At 49.0% G+C, this 20,941-nt stretch overlaps 1 protein-coding gene across 1 annotated transcript in view; it reads right to left on the reverse strand.

Annotated features, from left to right (window-relative positions):
- LOC103012381 (sodium/nucleoside cotransporter 1) overlaps window positions 1-20,941 on the reverse strand; it is a 40,428-nt gene that overhangs the window by 10,414 nt on the left and 9,073 nt on the right. Inside the window, 5 exon segments of the mRNA XM_057544631.1 lie at window positions 683-763; window positions 2,157-2,237; window positions 13,186-13,254; window positions 14,897-15,010; window positions 15,678-15,825. Coding sequence (XP_057400614.1) covers window positions 683-763; window positions 2,157-2,237; window positions 13,186-13,254; window positions 14,897-15,010; window positions 15,678-15,825 — 493 coding nt within the window.

The raw sequence follows: 20,941 nt of genomic DNA on the forward strand, positions 1-20,941 counted from the left end.
TGAAAGCACATCTGTCTTAATTGGCTTAAACACACTTGCATCATAGCAAAAAAGATGCAAATATTCTCCAAAGTTTCCTAAACTGCCCAGTGAAATATGGCATACTTTGGCAAGTATGTCTTTTTGGTGACTTACATGTTGGGAAGATGGGCCAGGATTCTGGAACAGTCACCAGAGTCTCACCCCTAGGAGGGTCGGGCCTTCTGAAAGGGACTCAGGACTGATAGTCCCTTCAGAGTCACACTTATATTGGAAAACACATTTTCAGAAAGAGGGAGGGAAAAAAAGACAAACTGATGTCGTGGAAGGAGCCCTGGCCAGGAAGAAGAAGACTTGGATTCTAAGTCCTGGCTTATGTTGTGGGATCTTGGCAAGGCATTCCCAGCCCCGAGCCTCAGTTTCTGCATGTATAAAAGGAGAACATTGGACTCCATCTGTAGGACTTGTGAGTCTCTAAGCTGATGAAGACAGCCTAGGCCTAGGGTGGTAGGAGGTGCCAGGGAGATACTATCCTCCTTGGCATGACCCAGGCAAGGAGTGTATCCCCAAATGGAGCATCCCTAGGGCAGCAGCCTTTGGTGACCCCGGGAGAAGGTTTGATTGGCTCTTCTGCTGACTGAATCAGAGCTCTAGGGACCCAGGGCACCCGCCCTCCTTGAGGGCAGGAGGCTGCAATACTGACCTGGCTCACAAAGATGTTTCAAGCCACACTCAGGGTCTCCGTGGCCATGGGGCCCATGGTGGCCTGCACCAGCCAGGAGATCTAGAAGGAAGCAGGGTGCTCTTTGCGGATTGGTATCAGCAAGCCCCAGGGACAGAGAGAGTCAGGGGTGGAAGTACCGTAAAAGTCTTCCTTCCAACTCCCAACCCAGGTAGAACTCCCTCACCTACATTTCCCCAAAGGTCCATTCATCTTCTCCTTCCACACCTCCATTGATGGGGGCTTACCATCCATGAAAAAAGGATTCCCTGGTCAAATATATTTCAGAATTGCTGTACACGCACACCTTGGAGATGACCAATACTTACTAGTTTATTAAAGGCTCTGAGAAGTCCTGCACAAAACTTGTTTAAATTTGTTTACCCTGGTGTCTAGCTTAGCTTCATAAAATTATTTGACCAAGGGACTTCCCTAGCGGTCCAGTGGTTAAGACTCTGCACTTCCACTGCAGGGGGCACGGGTTTGATACCTGGTTGGGCCATATGGCATGGCCAAAAATAAAATAAAATAAATAATTTGACCATGGGATCCCTTTACCTAGTAGCATTTATTAACTTGCTGTGAAACTAGAGTTTTGTGAAAAGGCTTTGGGAAACTGTATTAAGAAGTTCTTTCTTTTAATTAACATGAAATCTGCTTCCCTGGAATTTCTCTCCATTGCAGGTACCTCTGAGGCTGCCTTTTCCCTAATCTTCTATAAGTGTTTAGAATCCTACCCGTAACCTTCTTCACCCTGGCCTTCTCTTTTTCGGCCCTTCATCCCTACTTCCTTCAGCCATTCTATGGAAGGTATGGTCTCAGTCCCTTTCAAACTTAACCCACTGATGGTTCAGTTTGTCATAGCCCCTTGGTTGAACACATTCTCCAGATTTGGGGATAATTGTCTCCCTTACGCCATGCACTGTGCACTCTTAACATAACCACAGGCTGCATTTCTGGCAGCTGCCTGATGATACTGGTTTGTTCTGAGCTCAATCAGCTAAAAACCTCAGAATCTCTTGTCCAATGCTGTCTCCTGCATCCTGGTTTTGTGCAGCAGATTTTATGAACATAAGCACAGGATTTGACATTTATATCAGCTAAGTCTGGCCCACGTGGCCCACTGCTCTCAAGATCTTTTTGGTATAAATTATTTTTTCCCCTAACACTTCTCCTCAGTGCAGCCCCAGTTCTGTAAACTTCCCTCCCCCAAAGACCCCACTGGATTTTGGTGCCATTTCTCCTTAGTAGCATGACAAGAGACTCTGTGAAAAGATGTTTGGTTGGTAGTAGACTCTGAGAGGAGGCTGGGGAGCAGGGGATGCTGGAAGGTCCAGCCCCTCAGAGCAAGGGGTGTGGGGAGGGTGTGGGCTTGGGAGCAAGGCATTCTGGGAGAGTGTGGTTCCTGTCAGCCTGTGATTCTGGGAGGGCCCGGGCTGGGACCTTGAGAACTCACCTTCAGGATCACCCACTGCATGAGGCTCACGTAGTAGAGGACTGACATGGCGCAGCTGAAGAAAACAATGATGGGCAAAACCTGCCAGCAAAGAGCACAGACCCTGGGGTTAGAGGCAGATAGGTGGCAGGGTACCACGCAGGGCCTCGGAGACCCCAGACAGCCACTTCATCCAAGGGCTTGCCACTCAGAGACCCAATGGGGTCAGGGAAGAAGCTCTGAATTCAGTGCATGAAATCACATATGGGGCCTCTCTGGAGGCAGCTGTGCTCTCTGTTCCCTTCTAAACATTAACCATCCACCCAGCCATCCCTTGGGCTGTGGTAGAGAAGCAGGACTTGAGTCCACCACTTTTTATCACCTGCTTCTTTGTCTGTAAAATGGGGAAGAAGTGACTACCTCTCAGGTTGTTGTGAGGGTTTTGGGAGCTGGCTCAGGGCCCAGCACCTTCCTAGCACAGGGTCCGTCCTCCACTCTGAGCTGAATCCTTGGCCCATGACGCTGGCCTTAACCTCCCTCCTGTGCTTCGGGCCTGAATCAGAGGCCCTCATCTTTCTAGTGTGCTCCTTCCACTAGGTGCCAGTGAGCTCTGAATGATACTCATTGTGGACCAGCCACCTGCATTTCCTCCTGTCACCCTGTTTCCTATTACCAGGCTTATGACTGCTTTTCACTTAATCCAAACCTCTTCAATTTCTCCTTCAAAGCTTCCTCATGTCCATTTCCTTCTCCCCAGGGCCTCCCCCTCCCTGCCCTGTACTTCCTTGTTACAGTCTGACTTATAATAACAAGGACTGGCAACAACTTAAATGTCCCCCAGTGGAGGACTAGTCTGATAACCTATGGTGAGGCTGTGCAGTGGTGCGCTCAAAGTCAGGAAACAAGTGAGGAAGCTCGCTATGAGCAGTTTGGGGATGATTTTCAAGACAGACTGTTAAACGAAAAAAGAGGGCTTCCCTGGTGGCACAGTGGTTAAGAATCCGCCTGCCAATGCAGGGGACACGGGTTTGAGCCCTGGTCCAGGAAAATCCCACATGCCGCGGAGCAACTAAGCCCGTGCGCCACAACTACTGAAACCCGCACGCCTAGAGCCCATGCTCCGCAACAAGAGAAGCCACCGCAATGAGAAGCCCGCGCACCGCAACGAAGAGTAGCCCCCTCTCGCCGCAACTAGAGAAAGCCCGTGAGCAGCAACAAAGACCCAACTCAGCCAAATAAATAAATAGATAGATAGATAAATTTATTTAAAAATTTAAAAAATAAATGAAAAAAGAGAAGGTGTAGAACAGGGTGCATGGTGTGCTACTTTATGAGTAAAAAAGGTGCAGGTGGCATTGAAGGTGCTCTTGTGTGGGCACAGATATCCTTAGACAGATATGCAAATAACCAGGAATGGCAGCTGCCTTGGGGAAGGAACTGGATGACTTGTGGGTCAGGGGTGGGAGGGAGATTTACTTTCTACCAAATCCCCTTTTGTACAGTTGGAATGTGCTATCTGTTCCAAATAGCTTTAAAATAATAAGTTATACAGAATTAGTAATAACATGGGAGCATTCTTATGCTAGAATGTTAAGTGGGGAAAATGGAATATTAAAAGCATAGAAGGGGACTTCCCTGGTGGTGCAGTGGTTAAGAATCCGCCTGCCAGTGCAGGAGACACAGGTTTGAGCCCTGGTCAGGAAAGATCCCACATGCCGCGGAGCAACTAGAGAAGCCACCACAATGAGAAGCCCGTGCACCGCAACGAAGAGTAGCCCCTGCTCCCCGCAACTAGAGAAAGCCCGTGAGCAGCAACGAAGACCCAAGGCAGCCAATAAATAAATAAATATTTTAAAAAAAAAAAAAAGCATAGAAGGAAGGCTGGGAGGCATACACCCAAATAGTCAAAGTAGTTGCTTCTGTGTGCTGGGACTGTGGAAACTTTGTTTTCTTCTTTCTCCATTTCTAATTTCTCACCTGCTCCTATAATTTTCTGTAAGAGGTGGATGCTTCTCAAGGGAGGGGAGCACGGGCACAGGAGAGCTTTGGGGGAACCTCGTCAGCTAAGTTTTGGACTTGCTGGGTTTGAGATGCCTGTGGAACATCCAGGTGGACTATGGACTGGGCAGATGGGCAGAGGGGCCAGCAGCTCCGAGGAGAGGTCTGGGCCAGGGCTCGGTTGAGTGCAGGTTGAAACCACAGGGCAGATGCAGTTCACTGAGGAAATTGCCCTGGAAGAGAAGAGCAGTGGCTGAGGACAGGGCCCTGGGGTCAGCATCCCTGAAGGGTGAGAGAAGAAGGAGGAGTGCGTGGTGGAGACAAAGAAGAAACAGAGTGGTTGAAGGACTTCCAGGAAGGAGTGCGATGGAAATTGAGGGCAGCTTTTCTAGAAGGGATGGTCCGTCAGCTGTGCCAGAGGCATCAGAGAGCTCAGTAAGGACTGAGACGGATGCTTGGCACCTAGCGATTCAGGGCTCCCTGGTGACCTAGGTGAGAGCAGTGTCAGGAGGGATGGGCACAGAGGCCGGGTATCAGCGAACCAAGGAGGGAGTGGGACATGAGGAAGTAGAGACAACAGGAGAAGCTTAGCTGTGCTGGAAGGAAGAGGGGCTGCGGAGAGGGGTGAGGGGTGGAGGAAGAGTTGTTTTCATTGTTCAGAAGGGAGAGTGTAGAGCAATCAAGTTCAAGCTCTGGTTCAAAATGAATCGGGACTACAGAGTGGTCCCTGATGAGAACAGAGACTCTGCCCCAGGCAGCTCCCCTGGAGAAGAGAAACAAGCCCTGCTGAGGTTTTTTTCCCTTTCCCTTCCCAGATGAATGCCTCGGGTTCTGTCTGGATCTGCTCCACTTGACATCCCTGTCACCAGCTTCACTGCATGGGAGTGTCACCTGACAGGGAACTGGGTGGAGTAATGCTTTTCCTGCCCTGTGACTCCCCATGGCCGCCCGGGGCTGGACACACCCCCCAACACAAGGGTGGTGACAGCATCCTGCTCTCCCTGGGAGAAAAATGCAGAGAGGATCACGTACTGTCTAGACTGCCTGTTCAATTTATCACGCGAGGGACCACTCGGCAGCCTTGCAGGTTAGCACAGATGGCTCAGGCCAGGAAGGAGAGGGCCCGGGGCAGCGGAACCCGACTGCAGAATTGGGACTTTCTCCTGGCAGCAACCAAGAGACATTTTCTAGCTGGGAGATGGGGATCTTTGGGGGAAGAGAAGCTGGGACATTTAATACTAAATAAGGGCCCTGAGGCCAATATGATCTGCCAGTCCAGGAAATACCCTCGGGCCCTGTAGCATGTGAGATGGCGGAAGACAGGGCAGGCAGCTGGACAGCGCCGCTGTGGGAAGGGGGAGGAAAGCGCCATTAAGTCCTACCACTCGTGCACTATGCAGTCCTGCTAGGAGCCAGGTATGCAACGTGTGGGGACTCAGGGATCCTCAAAGCAGCTGAGGTCGATGTAAATCCACTTCACAGTGGGGACACTGAGGCTGTGAGATGTTGGTTACCTGCCCAAGGTAACACACCTGCAAAGAGACAGAGTACCTCCTTGGCCACTAAGCAGGTTGCCAAGGACCTGCCATGACCCTGAGGAGGTTTGCCCTAGCGCCAGTCCTGGAACCTCATTTCTTTGTCTTCAGAAGAGGCATCCCCTCCCAGGGAGAGCCTCAGCCCAGGGTGTAGCAGCCTCGAGTAAGTCCTGACCACCACTTTGTGGAAACTCAGAGCAGGCCGGTGCTGCTAGTACCAGCGCTCACCTTTACTTGAGGGAAAAGGAAAGTACAGCGCCTCTAAGCCAGTGGTTCCCAAAGGGTGGTCCCTGGACCAGCAGCATCACCTGAGAATTTGTCAGAAACGTGCATTCTGAGCCCCACCCCCAGAGTTTCAGATTCAGTAGATCTGGGGCGCACCTGAGAGTTTGGCCTTTCCAGATGCTGCCGGTGCTGCTGGTGTGGACACCACACTCTAAGAACCACTGCTGTAGAGTCTAGACCAGACTCTCCGAGCAGACTCCATCTTCTTCCCAGGAAACAGGCTCTGAAGGCAGGGCTAAACCCACTCAGGGCCTGGCCCTGCCACTTCCTCTCTATGGAGGGAGTTGAGCCAGGGCTGCTGACGCCCTCCTGAGGCTGTCCCAACAGCACCCAAACCCCCAGTCCGCAAGGCCTAAGCCCTGTCACCAGCCCCAGGCCACGGTAAACCAAAAAAACCCAAAGCTGGAAAATTCCTCGGAGGACACTGCTGCAATGTCCACTCCACCACCAACATTGCAGAAGGGTGGAAGGGACCTACTCCAAGGCCAGATAAGCTGCGCATGCCTCCTGATTTCCTGCTCATGTCATTCCCTTCACCCAGAATGACCTCACCAGTCTGCCCCCATGCCTATCTATCTCTGCCTGTCAAAGTCTCCTTCAGAGGCCTCTGCAGATGCCACATTCTCATAAGATCTCTCCAGTTCCATCGTCCCATCCCCCTCCTTTCAGCACCCACCCCGTCTCCACTTCCTTTCCATTCCCTCCTCTGGAAATCGCGCTCACTACGGTTACCAGTGACCCCTAATGACTAAATCCAATGGCACCTGTCAGTCCTTATCTTACTTGATGTGTTTTTTCTGGCCAAATTTGGCACTGATGACCACTGGGGACTGCAGAGGCTGCATCAGGCAGACACCCCGAAACCCCTGGGAGATGAAAACACTTTCTCCCTAGGGGTTCCTCGGGGAGAACATTTCATCAACATTGCTGAGCTTCGTGAGTGGGTGCGTGTTCCAGAGGCTGGAGTGATAGTGAAGGAACGAGTGAGCATCTGCTCCCAGGTCGGCCAGACCCAGGAAGGTGCGGGAGTCTGGGGGGGAGGCAATCGCGTGGGTGGAAAGTTACTAGAAGGGAGATGGAGCCAAGGTGGAATGACTAATCGAGACCATACAGCCAGGAGGCGGCTGCCACGTCGACCGTGCCAGAGGAGATGGAGGGCTGAAGGAGTCCCAGGCAGATTCGGCTTCCTGGAGGAGCAATGAGCTGGACCGTGGCCCAGCAGGAAGCAGCTTGGATTCTGAAAATCTGAGTGAGCTCAGAGATTTCCCCAGGCTGACATGGGCCAAAGGCCTTGGACTAGGGCCACATGATTCATGGAAAGGACGGAAAGAAAACTCTTGAGTCTTCCGTTCGACTCAGCACTAACAAAGCCACCCCCAGCTTGAAGATAAGCCCCAAGCTCGGCAAGTGTGTGTGTGTGTGTGTGTGTGTGTGTGTGTGTGTGTGAGAGAGAGAGAGAGAGAGAGAGAGAGAGAGAGAGAGAGAGAGAGGGAGGGATAAGCAGGGGGGCAGGGTGTGAATGAAACTTTGTGATTAGTAAATCTTGTTGAGAAAGGGAGTTCTGTGGTCATGGAGCATTTGTCTTAAGTCCTCCCTCATTCCAGCATGCCTTTGCTAAGGAGACCACTGGCTAATAATACACTGGCCAATCCCACATGCCACGGAGCAGCTGGGCCCGTGAGCCACAATTGCTGAGCCTGCGCGTCTGGAGCCTGTGCCCCGCGACGGGAGGGGCCGCGATAGAGAAAGGCCCGCGCACCGCGATGAAGGGCGGTCCCCGCACCGCGATGAAGAGTGGCCCCCGCTTGCCGCAACTGGAGAAAGCCCTCGCACGAACCGAAGACCCAACACAGCCAAAAATAAATAAATAAATAAATAAATAAGAAAATCCTTTAAAAAAAAAAAAAATAATAATACACTGGCCAGGAGTTTGTGCAGAGGACAGGGCCTCCCAGGGGCCAGGGAATAGTTGGTGTTTGACTAGGAAATGCTAAGTCTGGTTAATGATAAACTCACCTCTCTTGTTTTTATTCTCTTGACTGAACATCCAATCTCACAGTCTTTAGCAACTATTAATTGGTTTTAAATTTATCATTGTTGTTATTAGGGATGCTTTTTGTATTTGGAAGGGAGACCTGATGTCATTGACTTCTACTTAGAATATGAGGAAGAAAACATCACTTAATTGAAGTCCAACAACCTGGTTCTAGCCCTGCCTCTACCTTAACTCACTGCGCAGTTATGCCCAGGTCACTGCTCCTCTCTGGGGCATGGTTTGACCATCTGTAATATAAACAGGAGGCCCAAAGATCAATGAGCTCCCTCCTAACCCAACGGTCTATAAATCCATGGTTCTGAAGTGTGATTCGGGGAGAGATGCAAGTAGCAGGTGTGTACATATTCTTCTAGAAAGGGAGGAGAGACACACAACTGACACTGGTGAGGGGATGGACAGAGCAGCAAGCCAGGTGATACTTTCTTTGCTGAACTGGGAGAGAAGTTGAGTGGTGGCTCTGGTGGACGGCAGCTGTTTGGATGCCCCTTCCCTCATTTCTTTTGGTAAAAAAGTTTGACTTTCCTTTAGGAAACCACCCCTCCTCTACTCTCAGCCCAGAGGCTCCAGGTTTGGCCCATCAGCGTGAGGTATCTTCCCTGGCTACAGTTCAAGGATGGCATATACCCCAAGCCAGGCTAAAAAGAGTCTACTCTTGGATATCCTGCTGGAGCTAGTGGAAAACAGGCTCTCTCTCTCTGCTAGCGTTGCTAAGTTGGTTGGATGTAAGCCTGGTACCTCTTTGTCACAATCTCAAGAGAGCCTATCCAAGACTAAGACTAAGACTAAAGCCAAGACTAAGAACATAGAACCAGGATATAAGCAAGGCAAATCCCAGGTGATGTTGCATACCTGGATCCAGCAGGACCTGAAGCCTCTGGATTTCTCAGTTATCAGAATTAATCTTTATGTTTGTTTGTTTTCTGTTTAATCTTTTGGTTTAAATCAATTTGAGTTGTGTTTCTGTCGTTTACAACCGATGAACTCAGGAGCTAAGCACCCCGATCAGGAAGTATAGCCTAGACTCCCAAATGTGGCCCCACGTTACAGCTGGGAGGGACTCCAGATCAAAGGGTCCATGCCATTGCTGTTTCTCCCAGGCAGGTATGCTATCTGCCACGTGTGCTCAGCTCCTATACTAGACCACAGATGCTCACTTAGAACAGAAGGGCACCCTGAAAACAGAGCTAATCCAGGTCCTATAGGGAGCTGTCTGCCTTGTTTTCTATAATGGGAGGTTAATAGTACCTGCCTGTCCTAGGCAATAATCCTTCAAATGATGAGTTTCAGAGGGTGGCTTCCACTCAATCAGAGCAACTGACTCCCTGGCTTTGGGTGGGAACATGAGACTCCGGTCCCTCCAACTTCAGTATCCCCCTGCCCTGGCCTTAGTGATTGGGCCAAGAATGGTCACATGACCCAAGGCAGACCAATCCAAAACCCACCCTGGGATTTTTTAACTTGAGCAGGCAGAGAAGAATTTCCCCCGTGCTGGGTGACATGCATGTAAGGATGAGTGTCTGGTGTTGCTGGGGGCCAGGAGAAGATCTGGTATGAAAGAATGAAGCTAGCACCCTGGGATGAGCAGAGATTCAAGGCTGAGGGCCATGAGCCTGGCAGCTCTGGGGCCCTGGTTCCAGCTGGCACCAGCTCTACCTTGCCTTCCAGTTTGTGAGCCAAGAAACAGTCCTCCCTCTCTCCTCCCTTTAAAGCAAGTTTCAAAGGGGTTTCTGTCCCTTTCAGCCACATGAACCTAAGAAATACTGTTTTCTTCTAAACCAAGGGAAAAACAAAGAGCCAAGGTCTGAGGCCCCTTCGTTACCACTGTCTACCTAGGAAAGGGCTCTGATATCAAGGAACAGAAGTGAATAAGCAAGAGCATCGGGCTTATTCCAATCTTGATTCCAATCCTCTCTAGCTTTATGAGCTTGCACAAGCAACAGCCACTCTGAGCCTCAGTATCCTCACCTGCAAAAAGGGGATAATGATATTATTTTCCCCAGAGGGTTGTAAAGGTGAAGTGAGTGCCTAGCACATAGTCCTTGCTCCATAACTAGTAGCTGTTACTATGACTTCCTTCTCCCTAAGCTTTTCTTCTCTGTTCCACCAGAATCTCAGGTCAGAGGGGGGACAAAATTGTCTAGGGCCCTGGATCTTGCTGCAAAGCCTGTGTGTAGCTTTTGGCTCTAGAGGGTTGGGAAGCTCTGGCCTCTGCTGGGGAGGTTTGGAGAAAGAAGAGCTCAGCCCTGGTTTTGGGCCAAAGGACAAGCTGCTCAGGACCACACAGTCATGGGAATGGTGGCCCAGCCAGGGGGAGGCTGGCTGTGTGGGAGCCCAACCCACAGCCAGGGGCTCAAAGAGCCAGACGTTCCCAGCAGGCAGAGGGACTTCCCACTTGCACAGAAGAACCATCATTTATCCATCTCATTCATTCAGCAAAAAGCAGTGTACCAGGCACTGGGCAGGGCTTTGCAGGGCTCAGGGTCAGTTAACCGACACCAGGATGAGTAAGACCCAGGCTTTGTCCTCAAACAGCTAAAAGTAACAGCTGCAACGTGTGGAGCTAAGTGACGAGCTTCATAGAGCTGGTCTCTCAGCCGCGCACCCCGCCACTTCGTTCCCCATGGTGACCTCTCTTCTGGACTGTGGCAGTCTGGTGGCCCCTGTGTCATCACTTGGGTGTGAGGCAGCCTCCTCACTGGTCCCCTATTCCAAGCATCCTAGCTACAACCCTTCCTACCTACTATTGAAATCACAACTGTCCCAAAGTTCCAATCAAGTCCCTCCCTGCTCAAAAATCTTCCATAGTTCCTCATTTCCTGGGGACCAAATCCAGGTGCCTCAGCCTGGCATTTAAGACTCTTCAAGAGACAGCCCCACCACACCTGCAGTTTATCCTCCAATCCATCCTTTCCTTCAAATAGCTTACATGCCCGTTGAACTGAACTACGCCCTGTACCTTAGACAGCCCAGCACTTTCTCACCTCCACGCCTTTGCCCGGGCATTTCTTCTTCCTGACTATCTCTGTGCTTCCAGTTTTTTCCTGTCCTAAGGCTCCAATTCAAATGCCACCTCCTTAAGGGGGCATCCTCACTGTCCTTATTTTTAAAAATGTCTCCCTAAATGGACTCCCCAGGCACTTTCCTTTGTGCCCGTTACACTTGAACCTGGCTGCCTGGGGAGGTCGAATCACAGAGTGTTGTACGTTCGCCTTGTAAAGTGCGAGAAGCCGCCGCCGCTATTTCTCTGTCTGGTGGACATAAGCAGTCACCCTGGAGCAGGACTTCACTGCTTTTCCCTGAAACCTTGGTGGCCCCTACTTGGAAATGCAAATGCAAAGGGAGCAGCCCCTCCCCGCCTCTGCCCTACAAGAACGGCGTTAGGGAACCTTTGGAGGGGCTGACAGAGGCCTACACAGAAGTGATCCTCTCCCTACACTGAAGTGATCTCAGAAAAAACATGATGGACAAATTTGTCCCGAGAGGACAGGAACCTGGTCCCTCCCCCTTTCCTCCTAGGGCTGACATTATTGGAACCCCTTGGATGGAGTGGATGTTTCCCAGAGAGTTGCTGGCGCAAACAGAGACCAAAGCTCCCAGAGGACCTCACCATGATTCAGGGTTGGGGGTGGGCTGGAGGTGTCTGGACTCATGAACTGGCTTGACACCCAGAAGTCCATGCCAAACCCATGGCTTGGGCTGGAAGCCTCTGGGCCCCAACACCCCCAAGCAGGGTGGGGAGGCTCTGGGAACAATGGCTGAGTAATGGCGAAACGCAGAAATCTCTGGAACCTACGCATGGGATCCTGCACGGCAGCCCCATGGTTACTGTGGTCCAGGACGTGCCGGAGTAGGCAGCACCAACTCCCATCTGTGCTGCTATGGCAACAGGGCAGAAACTGGGGCGAACTAATGGGTAAGTGGGGCCCACGTCTCCCTCTCTCTCCACCTGGCATTTGGAAGTAGAACTTAAGCCTGGAGCAGCCGCAGGGTCCCGAGACAATTTGGGTGTGAGGCAGGCAGAGGAGCTACACTCGAGATCTTACTAAAGGAGGCACTTGGGTGCTTGGGTGGTCAGTTGGGGAAAGAAGAAATATAACCACAGTTCCACCCCGGAACAGTGAAGCAGTCACACCATCACCTACTCAGCACAGCCTGCCTTGTTTTAAATTACAGTTAGGGCTCTACCAGTACACAATAAAGTCTTTCAGTCTTTATCTCAATTTCCCCTATAATATTTTGCACTGCAGAAGGCACACAATACATTTTTGTTGGAAGGAGGGAAGGAAAGAGGGAAGGAAGGAGGGAGGGACTGTAGGTCTAGGAGAGTCCAGAGGAGCGACTTAGAACTTGCAGCTGGGGCTTCCCTGGTGGCGCAGTGGTTGAGAATCTGCCTGCTAATGCAGGGGACACGGGTTCGAGCCCTGGTCTGGGAAGATCCCACATGCCACGGAGCAGCTGGGCCCGTGAGCCACAATTGCTGAGCCTGCGCGTCTGGAGCCTGTGCCCCGCGACGGGAGGGGCCGCGATAGAGAAAGGCCCGCGCACCGCGATGAAGAGCGGTCCCCGCACCGCGATGAAGAGTGGCCCCCGCTTGCCGCAACTGGAGAAAGCCCTCGCACGAACCGAAGACCCAACACAGCCAAAAATAAATAAATAAATAAATAAATAAATAAGAAAATCCTTAAAAAAAAAAAAAAAAAAAAAAGAACTTGCAGCTGGACTAATAAGGGCGGGCTTCCTGGCAGAGGTAACCTGCGAGGGGCCTTGAAGGAGGAGAACCCTGAGAGGATCTTTGGAGTGTAAGGGTTCCTGGAAACTGTCCTTTATAGTTCTAGGTCCCTGCAGCATGTCAGGGGCTAAGGTTATAGCAGGTGCTATCCCCATGTCCTCACCCTCTCTTCTTGTCCTCAGCCTCCCAGCAATTCTATGATTTGGGGATTCATTTTTTTTTGGAAAAGAATACAGATATATCTTACTTTTGCAAGTTTTACAAAATATACTGAAAACATACCCCCAGGTGATTGCATTGCCGGGGCCCCTCTCAGGACCCCGAGGCTTAAGCCTCATTAGCTTCCAGTAGCCGGGCTCTGCCTGCAGGAGCCCTCCCCCTCCGCCTGGGCTGGAGGGGGAGGGCAGAGGCTGTTAAAAGGCTTTAAGGGCCAAGCGTCAAGCTGACCTGAAATGCAAAGATATCCTTGACCAGAGCCTCCCCAGACAAGAAGCTGGACCTGTAGCTCAGGAAGATCTGAAAGGAGAAAGCAAAACAAAAATCCAGAGTGAGGCCAAAAGGGAGGAAGGAGGAAACAGGACCCAGGGAACCAGGTTGCGGTGAACTGAAGGAGCCTTGCCTGTTCCGCGGGCCTTCCCTGCAGCCCAGTGGGAGAGAGGGACATGGAGGCTGCAGGACTAGTCCGCCCAGGTCGTGGGCTTTACCGGGGCCGGGGCGCCACGTGTGTCATTAAAGCCACACTCATGGGCGCCTGCTCCTTCCAAGCACGTCCTCCAAAAGAGACACCTTTTCAATAATTGTAAAGAAATACTCAGAGATGAGAGTTGTTGGGACAAGAACGAGGCAAAGGAGGAAGCAAACAGTGAGCTGCCTGGAGAAGGCTGTCAAAGGTGGTGCCCGCTGTGTCTGCCCACTGCCCTCCCCACCGATGGCACAGCCCCGTCCTGTCGCCATCCCGGGCTCCTGGCCTTGGTGTTGCAATCTGGCTATGCTTCTGCAAGAGACCTGTATTTAGGACCAGAACAAGCACTGTGACTGCAGGGCCAAGTCACTTCAGTTGTCCAGGCCTCAGTCCTCTCATCTATAAAATGAGGGGTGTGCCCAGAGCAGCAACTGTCTTTTCCTGCACGACACCCACACAGATACCCTTGGCGTGGCCAGCAGGTGTGTGCAGAGCCCAGATATGTGGGATCTCCCTGCCCCACCCCTCCTTCTCCCTGTAGACAGAAGGAAATTCTCTCTACATGAATTGAAATGGAAATTCGCATGGAAATTCGAGATGGCGAGAGAGGGGTGAGTATAGGATAAACCTTGTGTCCTTGATAATTTATATTTTAAAAAGTAAATCATGGGACTTCCCTGGTGGTCCAGTGGGTAAGATTCGCGCTCCCAATGCAGGGGACCCGGGTTCGATCCCTGGTCGGGAAACTAGATCCCGCATGGTGCACTAAGAGTTCGCATGCCGCAACTAAGAGTCTGCATGCTGCAACTAAGAAGTCTGCATGCCATAACTAAAGATGCTGCATGCTGCAACTAAGACCCTGCACAGCCTAAATAAATAAATAAAAGATAAATAAATATGAAACATACTTATAAAGAAAAAAGTAAATCATAATTGCCCAATGATGTGAAGGAACTTAATGACACTCAAAAATGGTTAAAATGAAAAAAAAGGTTAAAATAGTAAATTTTGTGTTATGTGTACTCATCACAATAAAAAAAATGGAATTAAAAAAATATAACTTCAACAAAATGAAACATTATTTTTAAACACACATATACACATACAAAGTAAATCATTTGCAATTTTTAAAGCACTTTTGACTATTATAAGTTCCTTTTGTTATGACCACTGAGGGCCACATGCCTTGTGGGCCTTCCCACAAGGAACCTACCTGTTTTGAGATTCTCTTCCACATCAGACCCAGCCTCTAAAAGGACTGCTCTGTCTGGGCAGGTGGTACCAGGCCTGAGAGAAGTAGCAGATGCAATGCTCAGCCCCCAGCTGCCCAGCTGATCTGGGGCCCCGTACACACCCACCATCCTGGTCACAGCCCCTCCCTATGGCCTCACAGCCCACCTCCCTCCAGCAGAGAGGCTTCTCCTCCATTCCCTGGCAACCCAACACTCCCTGGGCAACTGCACCCCATGTACACACCTGGATCCGGTCGCCCAGCCACTGAAATGCAATAAATCCTGGTTCTGTTCTGATGACGAAGAGTCCAAGTGCAAACTGTAGTCCAAGACCCCAGGACACAGCCCGCCAGGATACCTGCCACCCGATAGAAAGGTCCTGGTGAGCTCAGCTCCTCGGGAGATCCACAGGGAACAGTTGGGTGAGGGCAGAGGGCACAGCACTGCTGAGGGGCTATGGGAGATTTGGCCAGTCCGTAGGATGAGGGCTGGACCCAGCCAGAGCTCTGGGCCAGTTGCCAATGGTCAAATTCCCCTTGGAGTTCAGAATAGGCCACACTTGGCAGCAATGGACCTGGGCAGTAGGCAGGGGTAGGGCAAGATCTAACCAAGGACCAGCCTGGAGTGTGCCATGGCACTTGGTCCTGGGTCATCACGGGGCAGATGGAGCTGGAGTTGTGGCGTCAGTGTCCGGCTCCCATGTAACTTCTGTCTGTCTGGATCCTCCCCCATCCCTCCTACGTAGTCAGGGCTCCCAGCCACCCTGACCCCACTCTCTCTCCCTCAATGCACTCTCCCCCACCCCCAGCAGAAGGGAACTGGACTCCTAAGGGCTGCTGCTACCTCTCAGCATTTAATGACTCCTTAGCAGTGATCCCTACACCCAGGTGTGCATCAGGATCTCTGGGAGGCTTGGCTGGAGTCTGGGGGAAGGTGTTAACCACACTGTGAAATGGAGGGGGGGACCTGACATCAGAGAGAGAAGGGGCTGCAGCCCACTCTGGACCTGATAGCTAAGCACTCACTGCGCGGTGATGCTTTGAGAAGGCAAAGAGGAGGCTGACGAACATGCAGATTCCTCCAAAGGACACCAGCTGCTCAGGCCGCTGAGAGGTGTCCAGAACCAGCCATAGGATCAGGCCCAGGAAAGCAGCAAGGGCTAGAAAGGGCTCCCTGCAGGAGAGGGGCAGAAAGTCCTCACTGTCAGCATCTCCTCACCCCCACACAAGAGCACCCAGGGCCCCAGAGAAAGGGTACTCGGGGCTGGTGGGGGGAGAGAGAGAGCGCTGTGTAACCTCAGACAGACCACATAGCCTCTCTGAGTCTAGTTTCCTCATTGGGTAAACGAGCCAAAGACACCCCATTTCTCAAGGTTGCCAAGAGGACTAAATCAGAGGATGTGTGTACTCAGCTTAGCATGGTACCAAGCACATGGCTCCATCAAGAGGCAGGAATTCTCAAAGCTGCAATGATGCTCAGCTCAGCCCAGCCTCTGACCTTGACAGGGTGAGGTGGGGCCTGTGTGGGCTAGAACTCAGCACCATGGACCATGGGCTCTGCTCCCCCAAAGCCCAGGAGCAGTAGTGTCAGTCTGGAATGCAGAGTTGAGCACCTGAGACCTAGGGCTGGATGCAACTTTTACAGCAACACCTCCCTCCCTGGGGCTGGGATTTGCTTGTCCAGGAGGCAGCCTGAAATGTTCAAGAGCCCAGGTCTGGGTACTGGCTGTTCAAGGTCTAGCCCCGACCCAGTCTTCAACTCACTGGGTACTATAACCACAGCTAAGCTTCACTGAGCACCTATTATGTGCCAGGAACTATGCTGGGTGCTGAGAGACCTCCAGTAACTGTCCTCATCTTAGAGATGAAGAAACGGAGGCCCAGGAAGTTAAATGACTTGCCCACAGCTGCCCATCTAGAAAGTAGCAAAGCTGAGATCTTAGCTCAGGCACTCTGGCAGCAAATCTATTCGCTTAACTAGTTCTGTACACGGTCACCAGCCGGTAAGAGGAGGACCCATGACCTGAAATCCAGTGGCTAACCCCAGAGTTGACTGTTTATTTCTGGTGTGTTTCCCAAGCTCCTATCATCCCAGTTCCATTGGCACGATTTCTGCCCTGTCTCTGTGCCACCTGTACTATTTTCCTTGAAGTTAACTCATTTTATAAAAACTGAAATGCATGTTTGGGGTTTTATTTTTTTTGGAAAGGGGTTGTTTTTAATAGCTTTATTAGAGATATGATTTTTTTAAACTTTTTATTTTATATTGGCGTATAGCCAATTAACCATGTTGTGATAGTTTCACGTGCACAGCAGAGCGACTCAGCCATACATATACATGTATCCGTTCTCCCCCAGACTCCCCTTCCATCCAGGCTGCCACATAACATTGAGCAGAGTTCCCTGTGCTATGCAGTAGGCCCTTGTTGGTTATCCTTTTTAAATATAGCAGTGTGTACATGTCAATCCCAAACTGCCTAACTATCCCTTCCCTCCACCCTTCCCCGCCTGGTATTAGAGGTATGATTGACATAATAAATAGAACATGTTGAAAGTGTATGATTTGATAGTTTCAACATATGTATACACCGTGAAACCATCACCAGTATCGCAGTGAGCGTATTATATCCATCACCCTCAAAAGCTTCTTCATATTCCTTTGTAATTCCTTCCCTCATCCCCAGGCAGCAAATGATCTGTTTTCTGTCACTAGATGAATTTGCAATTTCTAGGATTTCATAGAAATGGAATCATACAGTACATATTTTTTTTGTCTGACTTCTTTCACTTAGTGCAATTATTTTATTTTGAGATTCATCCATGTTTTTGCATGCATTCATTTCTTTTTATTGCTGAGTAGTAGTCCATTGTGTGGGTATACCACAGTTGGCTTATACATTCACCTGTTTGTCAAATGCCTTCTCTGATTATGATGTGCTTTGGTGTGGTTTTCTTCATGTTTCTTGTGATGTAGGTTTGTAGAGTTTCTTGGATGTTTGGGTTTATAATTTTCATCAGATTTGGAATTTCTTGGATATAATTTCCTCAAGTATTTTTTCTTCCCTCCTTCTCCTTTGGAGATTTCAATTACTTGTCTGTTTGCCTACTTAATGTGCCATGGTTAACTGATGCTCTGTTTGATTCCTTCAAGTTTTCTTAAAATTTGTTAGGTAGAGCCTGAGCAGGGTTTATTCTATGGTTAATTTTTCCCTATTACTGACCCAAGATCTTTCTTAGTACTCTAAACAATATCCGGTGAATCATGAGGTTTTCCACTCTGACTATTGAGAGCAAACACTATTCCTGACCCTGTGTGATCTCTGGGCACTGTTCTCTAATCCTTTTCAGTGGTTCTTTTCTAGGCCTTGCATAGTTTCCTCATACGTATTCACTGATCAGAACTCAGTTGAATACTGGAGGAGAACCCTCTGCAGATCCCGGGAGCAGATCTCTCTCCTCTGGTACTCTGCATTGTGAACTCTAGCCACCTTGGCTTTCCTGAAGTCCAAGCTCTGTCTCTTCAACTCAGGAAATCTACTGGCCCCACCTTAATGCCCCTTTCCTGCACTGTGGCCCGGAAACCCCCTCAATGCAGTAAGTTGGGGCAATCATAGAGCTCATCTCATTTGTTTCCTATTTCTCAAGGATCACTGTCCTTTGTTGCCAGATGCCCAGTTTCTTAAGAGCCATATACTATTTGTTCTGGTTTTTTAGTTGCTTCAAGTGAGAGGATAAAGCTGGTCTCTGTTACTCCATCTTGACCTGATTTTGGAAGCCAAAAACAAATGCATGTATTTTAAAAACAGTTTATTGAGACAAAATTCGCATACTATACAATTTTCCCATTTAAAGACTATGGTTCAGAGCTTCCCTGGTGGCGCAGTGGTTAAGAATCTGCCTGCCAATGCAGGGGACACGGATTCGAGCCCTGGTCCGGGAAGATCCCAGAGGCCGTGGAGCAACTAAGCCTGTGCGCCACAGCTACTGAGCCTGCGCTCTAGAGCCCACGAGCCACAACTACTGAAGCCCATGCGCCTAGATCCCATGCTCTGCAACAAGAGAAGCCACCGCAATGAGAAGCCTGCACACCGCAATGAAGAGTAGCCCCTGCTCGCTGCAACTAGAGAAAGCCTAGGTGCAGCAACAAAGATCCAACGCAACCAAAAATGAAAATCAATTAATTTTTTTAAAAAAGAGTATGGTTCAATGGTTTTTAGTATATTTACAGGGTTGTACAACCGTCACTGCAATCAACTTTAGAACATTTTCATCAGCCCAAAGAGAAACCCCACACCTCTACCCACCACCCCCATCTTCCCATCCCCCTCCAGCCCTATTCAGTCACTAATCGGCACTTCCCTGGTGGTGCAGTGGTTAAGACTCCAAGCTCCCAATGCAGGGGGCCTGGGTTCAATCCCTGGTCAGGGAACTAGACCCCACATGCATGAGCAACTAAGAGTTCGTATGCCACAACTAAGGAGCCCATGAGCCGCAACTAAGGAGCCCACCTTCCACAACTAAAACCCGGCACAACCAAATAAATAAATAAATATTTTTAAAAAATCACTACTCTACTCTCTGTCTCTATAGATTTTCCTATTCTGGACATTTCATATAAATGGAATCATACAGTATATGGTTCTTTGTGACTGGCATCTTTTACTTAGCATGTTTTCAAGCTTTGTCATTATTGTAGCATTTATCAGTACTACCTTCTTTTTATGGCCAAATAATATTCCATTATATGTATAGACACAATTTATTCAGCCATTTAATGGTTGATGGGCATTTGGGTTGTTTCCACTTTGGCTATTATGAATAATGATGCTATGAACATTTGCATATAAGTTTTTGGATATATGTTTTCAGTTCTCTTAGGTATATACCTAGGAGTGGAAATGCTGGGTATGGTAACTCCACGTATAACATTTTGAGGAACTGACATTGTTTTCTATTGCAGCTGCATCATCTTACATTTCTTTCAGGAGTGTATGAGGGTTTCAAATTTTTTCACATCTTTGCCAACTCTTGCTATCATTTATCTTTTTTGTTATAGCCATCCTAGTAGATGGGAAGTGGTATCTTGCTGTGATTTTTTTTTTTTTGGTATATAATTTGCAAATATTTTCTCCCATTCTGTGGGTTGTCTTTTCACTTTGTTGATGGTGTCCTCTGAATCAAAAAATTTTAGTTTTTATACAGTCTAGTTTATCTGCATGTATTTTTCTTTTTTTCCTTGGCCATGCCACGTGGCTTGCGGGATCTCAGTTCCCCAACTGGGGACTGAACCTGGGGCCATGGCGGTGAAAGCACCAAATCCTAACCACTAGACCACCAGGGAACTCCCTACCTGCATGTATTTTTTTAAAGCAAACTTTATAACAATACCTCAAATGGAAAACCAGTATCAGTGATTTGTCATAAACAGAAGATGACTGTAAAAATAAATCCTTTTATAAATCTATTTAATAAAGAGAAGGCAAATGTAAAAACAAATCTATTTATAAATAAAACTAAGAATTTGTTTATAGGCTGGCTCAAAGCATTTTGCTGTGGTATGGGGGTCTTACTTTGGGAAACACCATTATGCCCTACACCTGCCTGGCTTAGTCATTGGTTATCTTTGGGCACCAGTTTCTTCATCAACAAAAAAAAGAGTACCTTTTTTAAGCCATAGAAACATTTTTTCCCAGCTAAATTTTTTCTTTTTTTTTTTTGCAAACCTGTTTATAAAACAGATAAAATAGAGCTGTCTGGTTGAAATGGAGATTGGGAGGCAGGGTGTCTGATGTTCCCCTCTCCAATCTCCCTCACCTGCCCTACGGTACCTCCAAGGTTTCCAGAGCTCTAAGGAACCCAGTTGAAAAACCAGGGGATCCCAAACTGTGTTCAGGAACATGGCTGGCTACATCAGAATCCCCTGGTGGCTAACTAAAAATATTAACTAAAGGGAAAAGAATTTCAATAAGAATAGATACACGTATATGTTTAACTGAATCACTTTGCTGTACACCTGAAACTATCATAACATTGTTAATCAACTATACTCCAATATAAAATAAAAAGTTAAAAAAAATATTGATTCCTGGACCTCAATTCAGACTGCTGAATCAGACTCCAGGGGTGGTCCCCTGCAGCTGTATGTCTCACGCATGGTCCAGGTGATCTGATAGGAGGCACTGATATGGGCCCTCCCTGCTTGAATGGGCTGCGATATCTGAATTTAGGAAACTGTTTTTTTTTTTTTTTTTTTTAAACTGTAATACTCTTTATAGCTACTTTATTTATTT

Source organism: Balaenoptera acutorostrata, chromosome 3 (assembly GCF_949987535.1).
Source record: "Balaenoptera acutorostrata chromosome 3, mBalAcu1.1, whole genome shotgun sequence".
NCBI lineage: Eukaryota > Metazoa > Chordata > Mammalia > Artiodactyla > Balaenopteridae > Balaenoptera > Balaenoptera acutorostrata.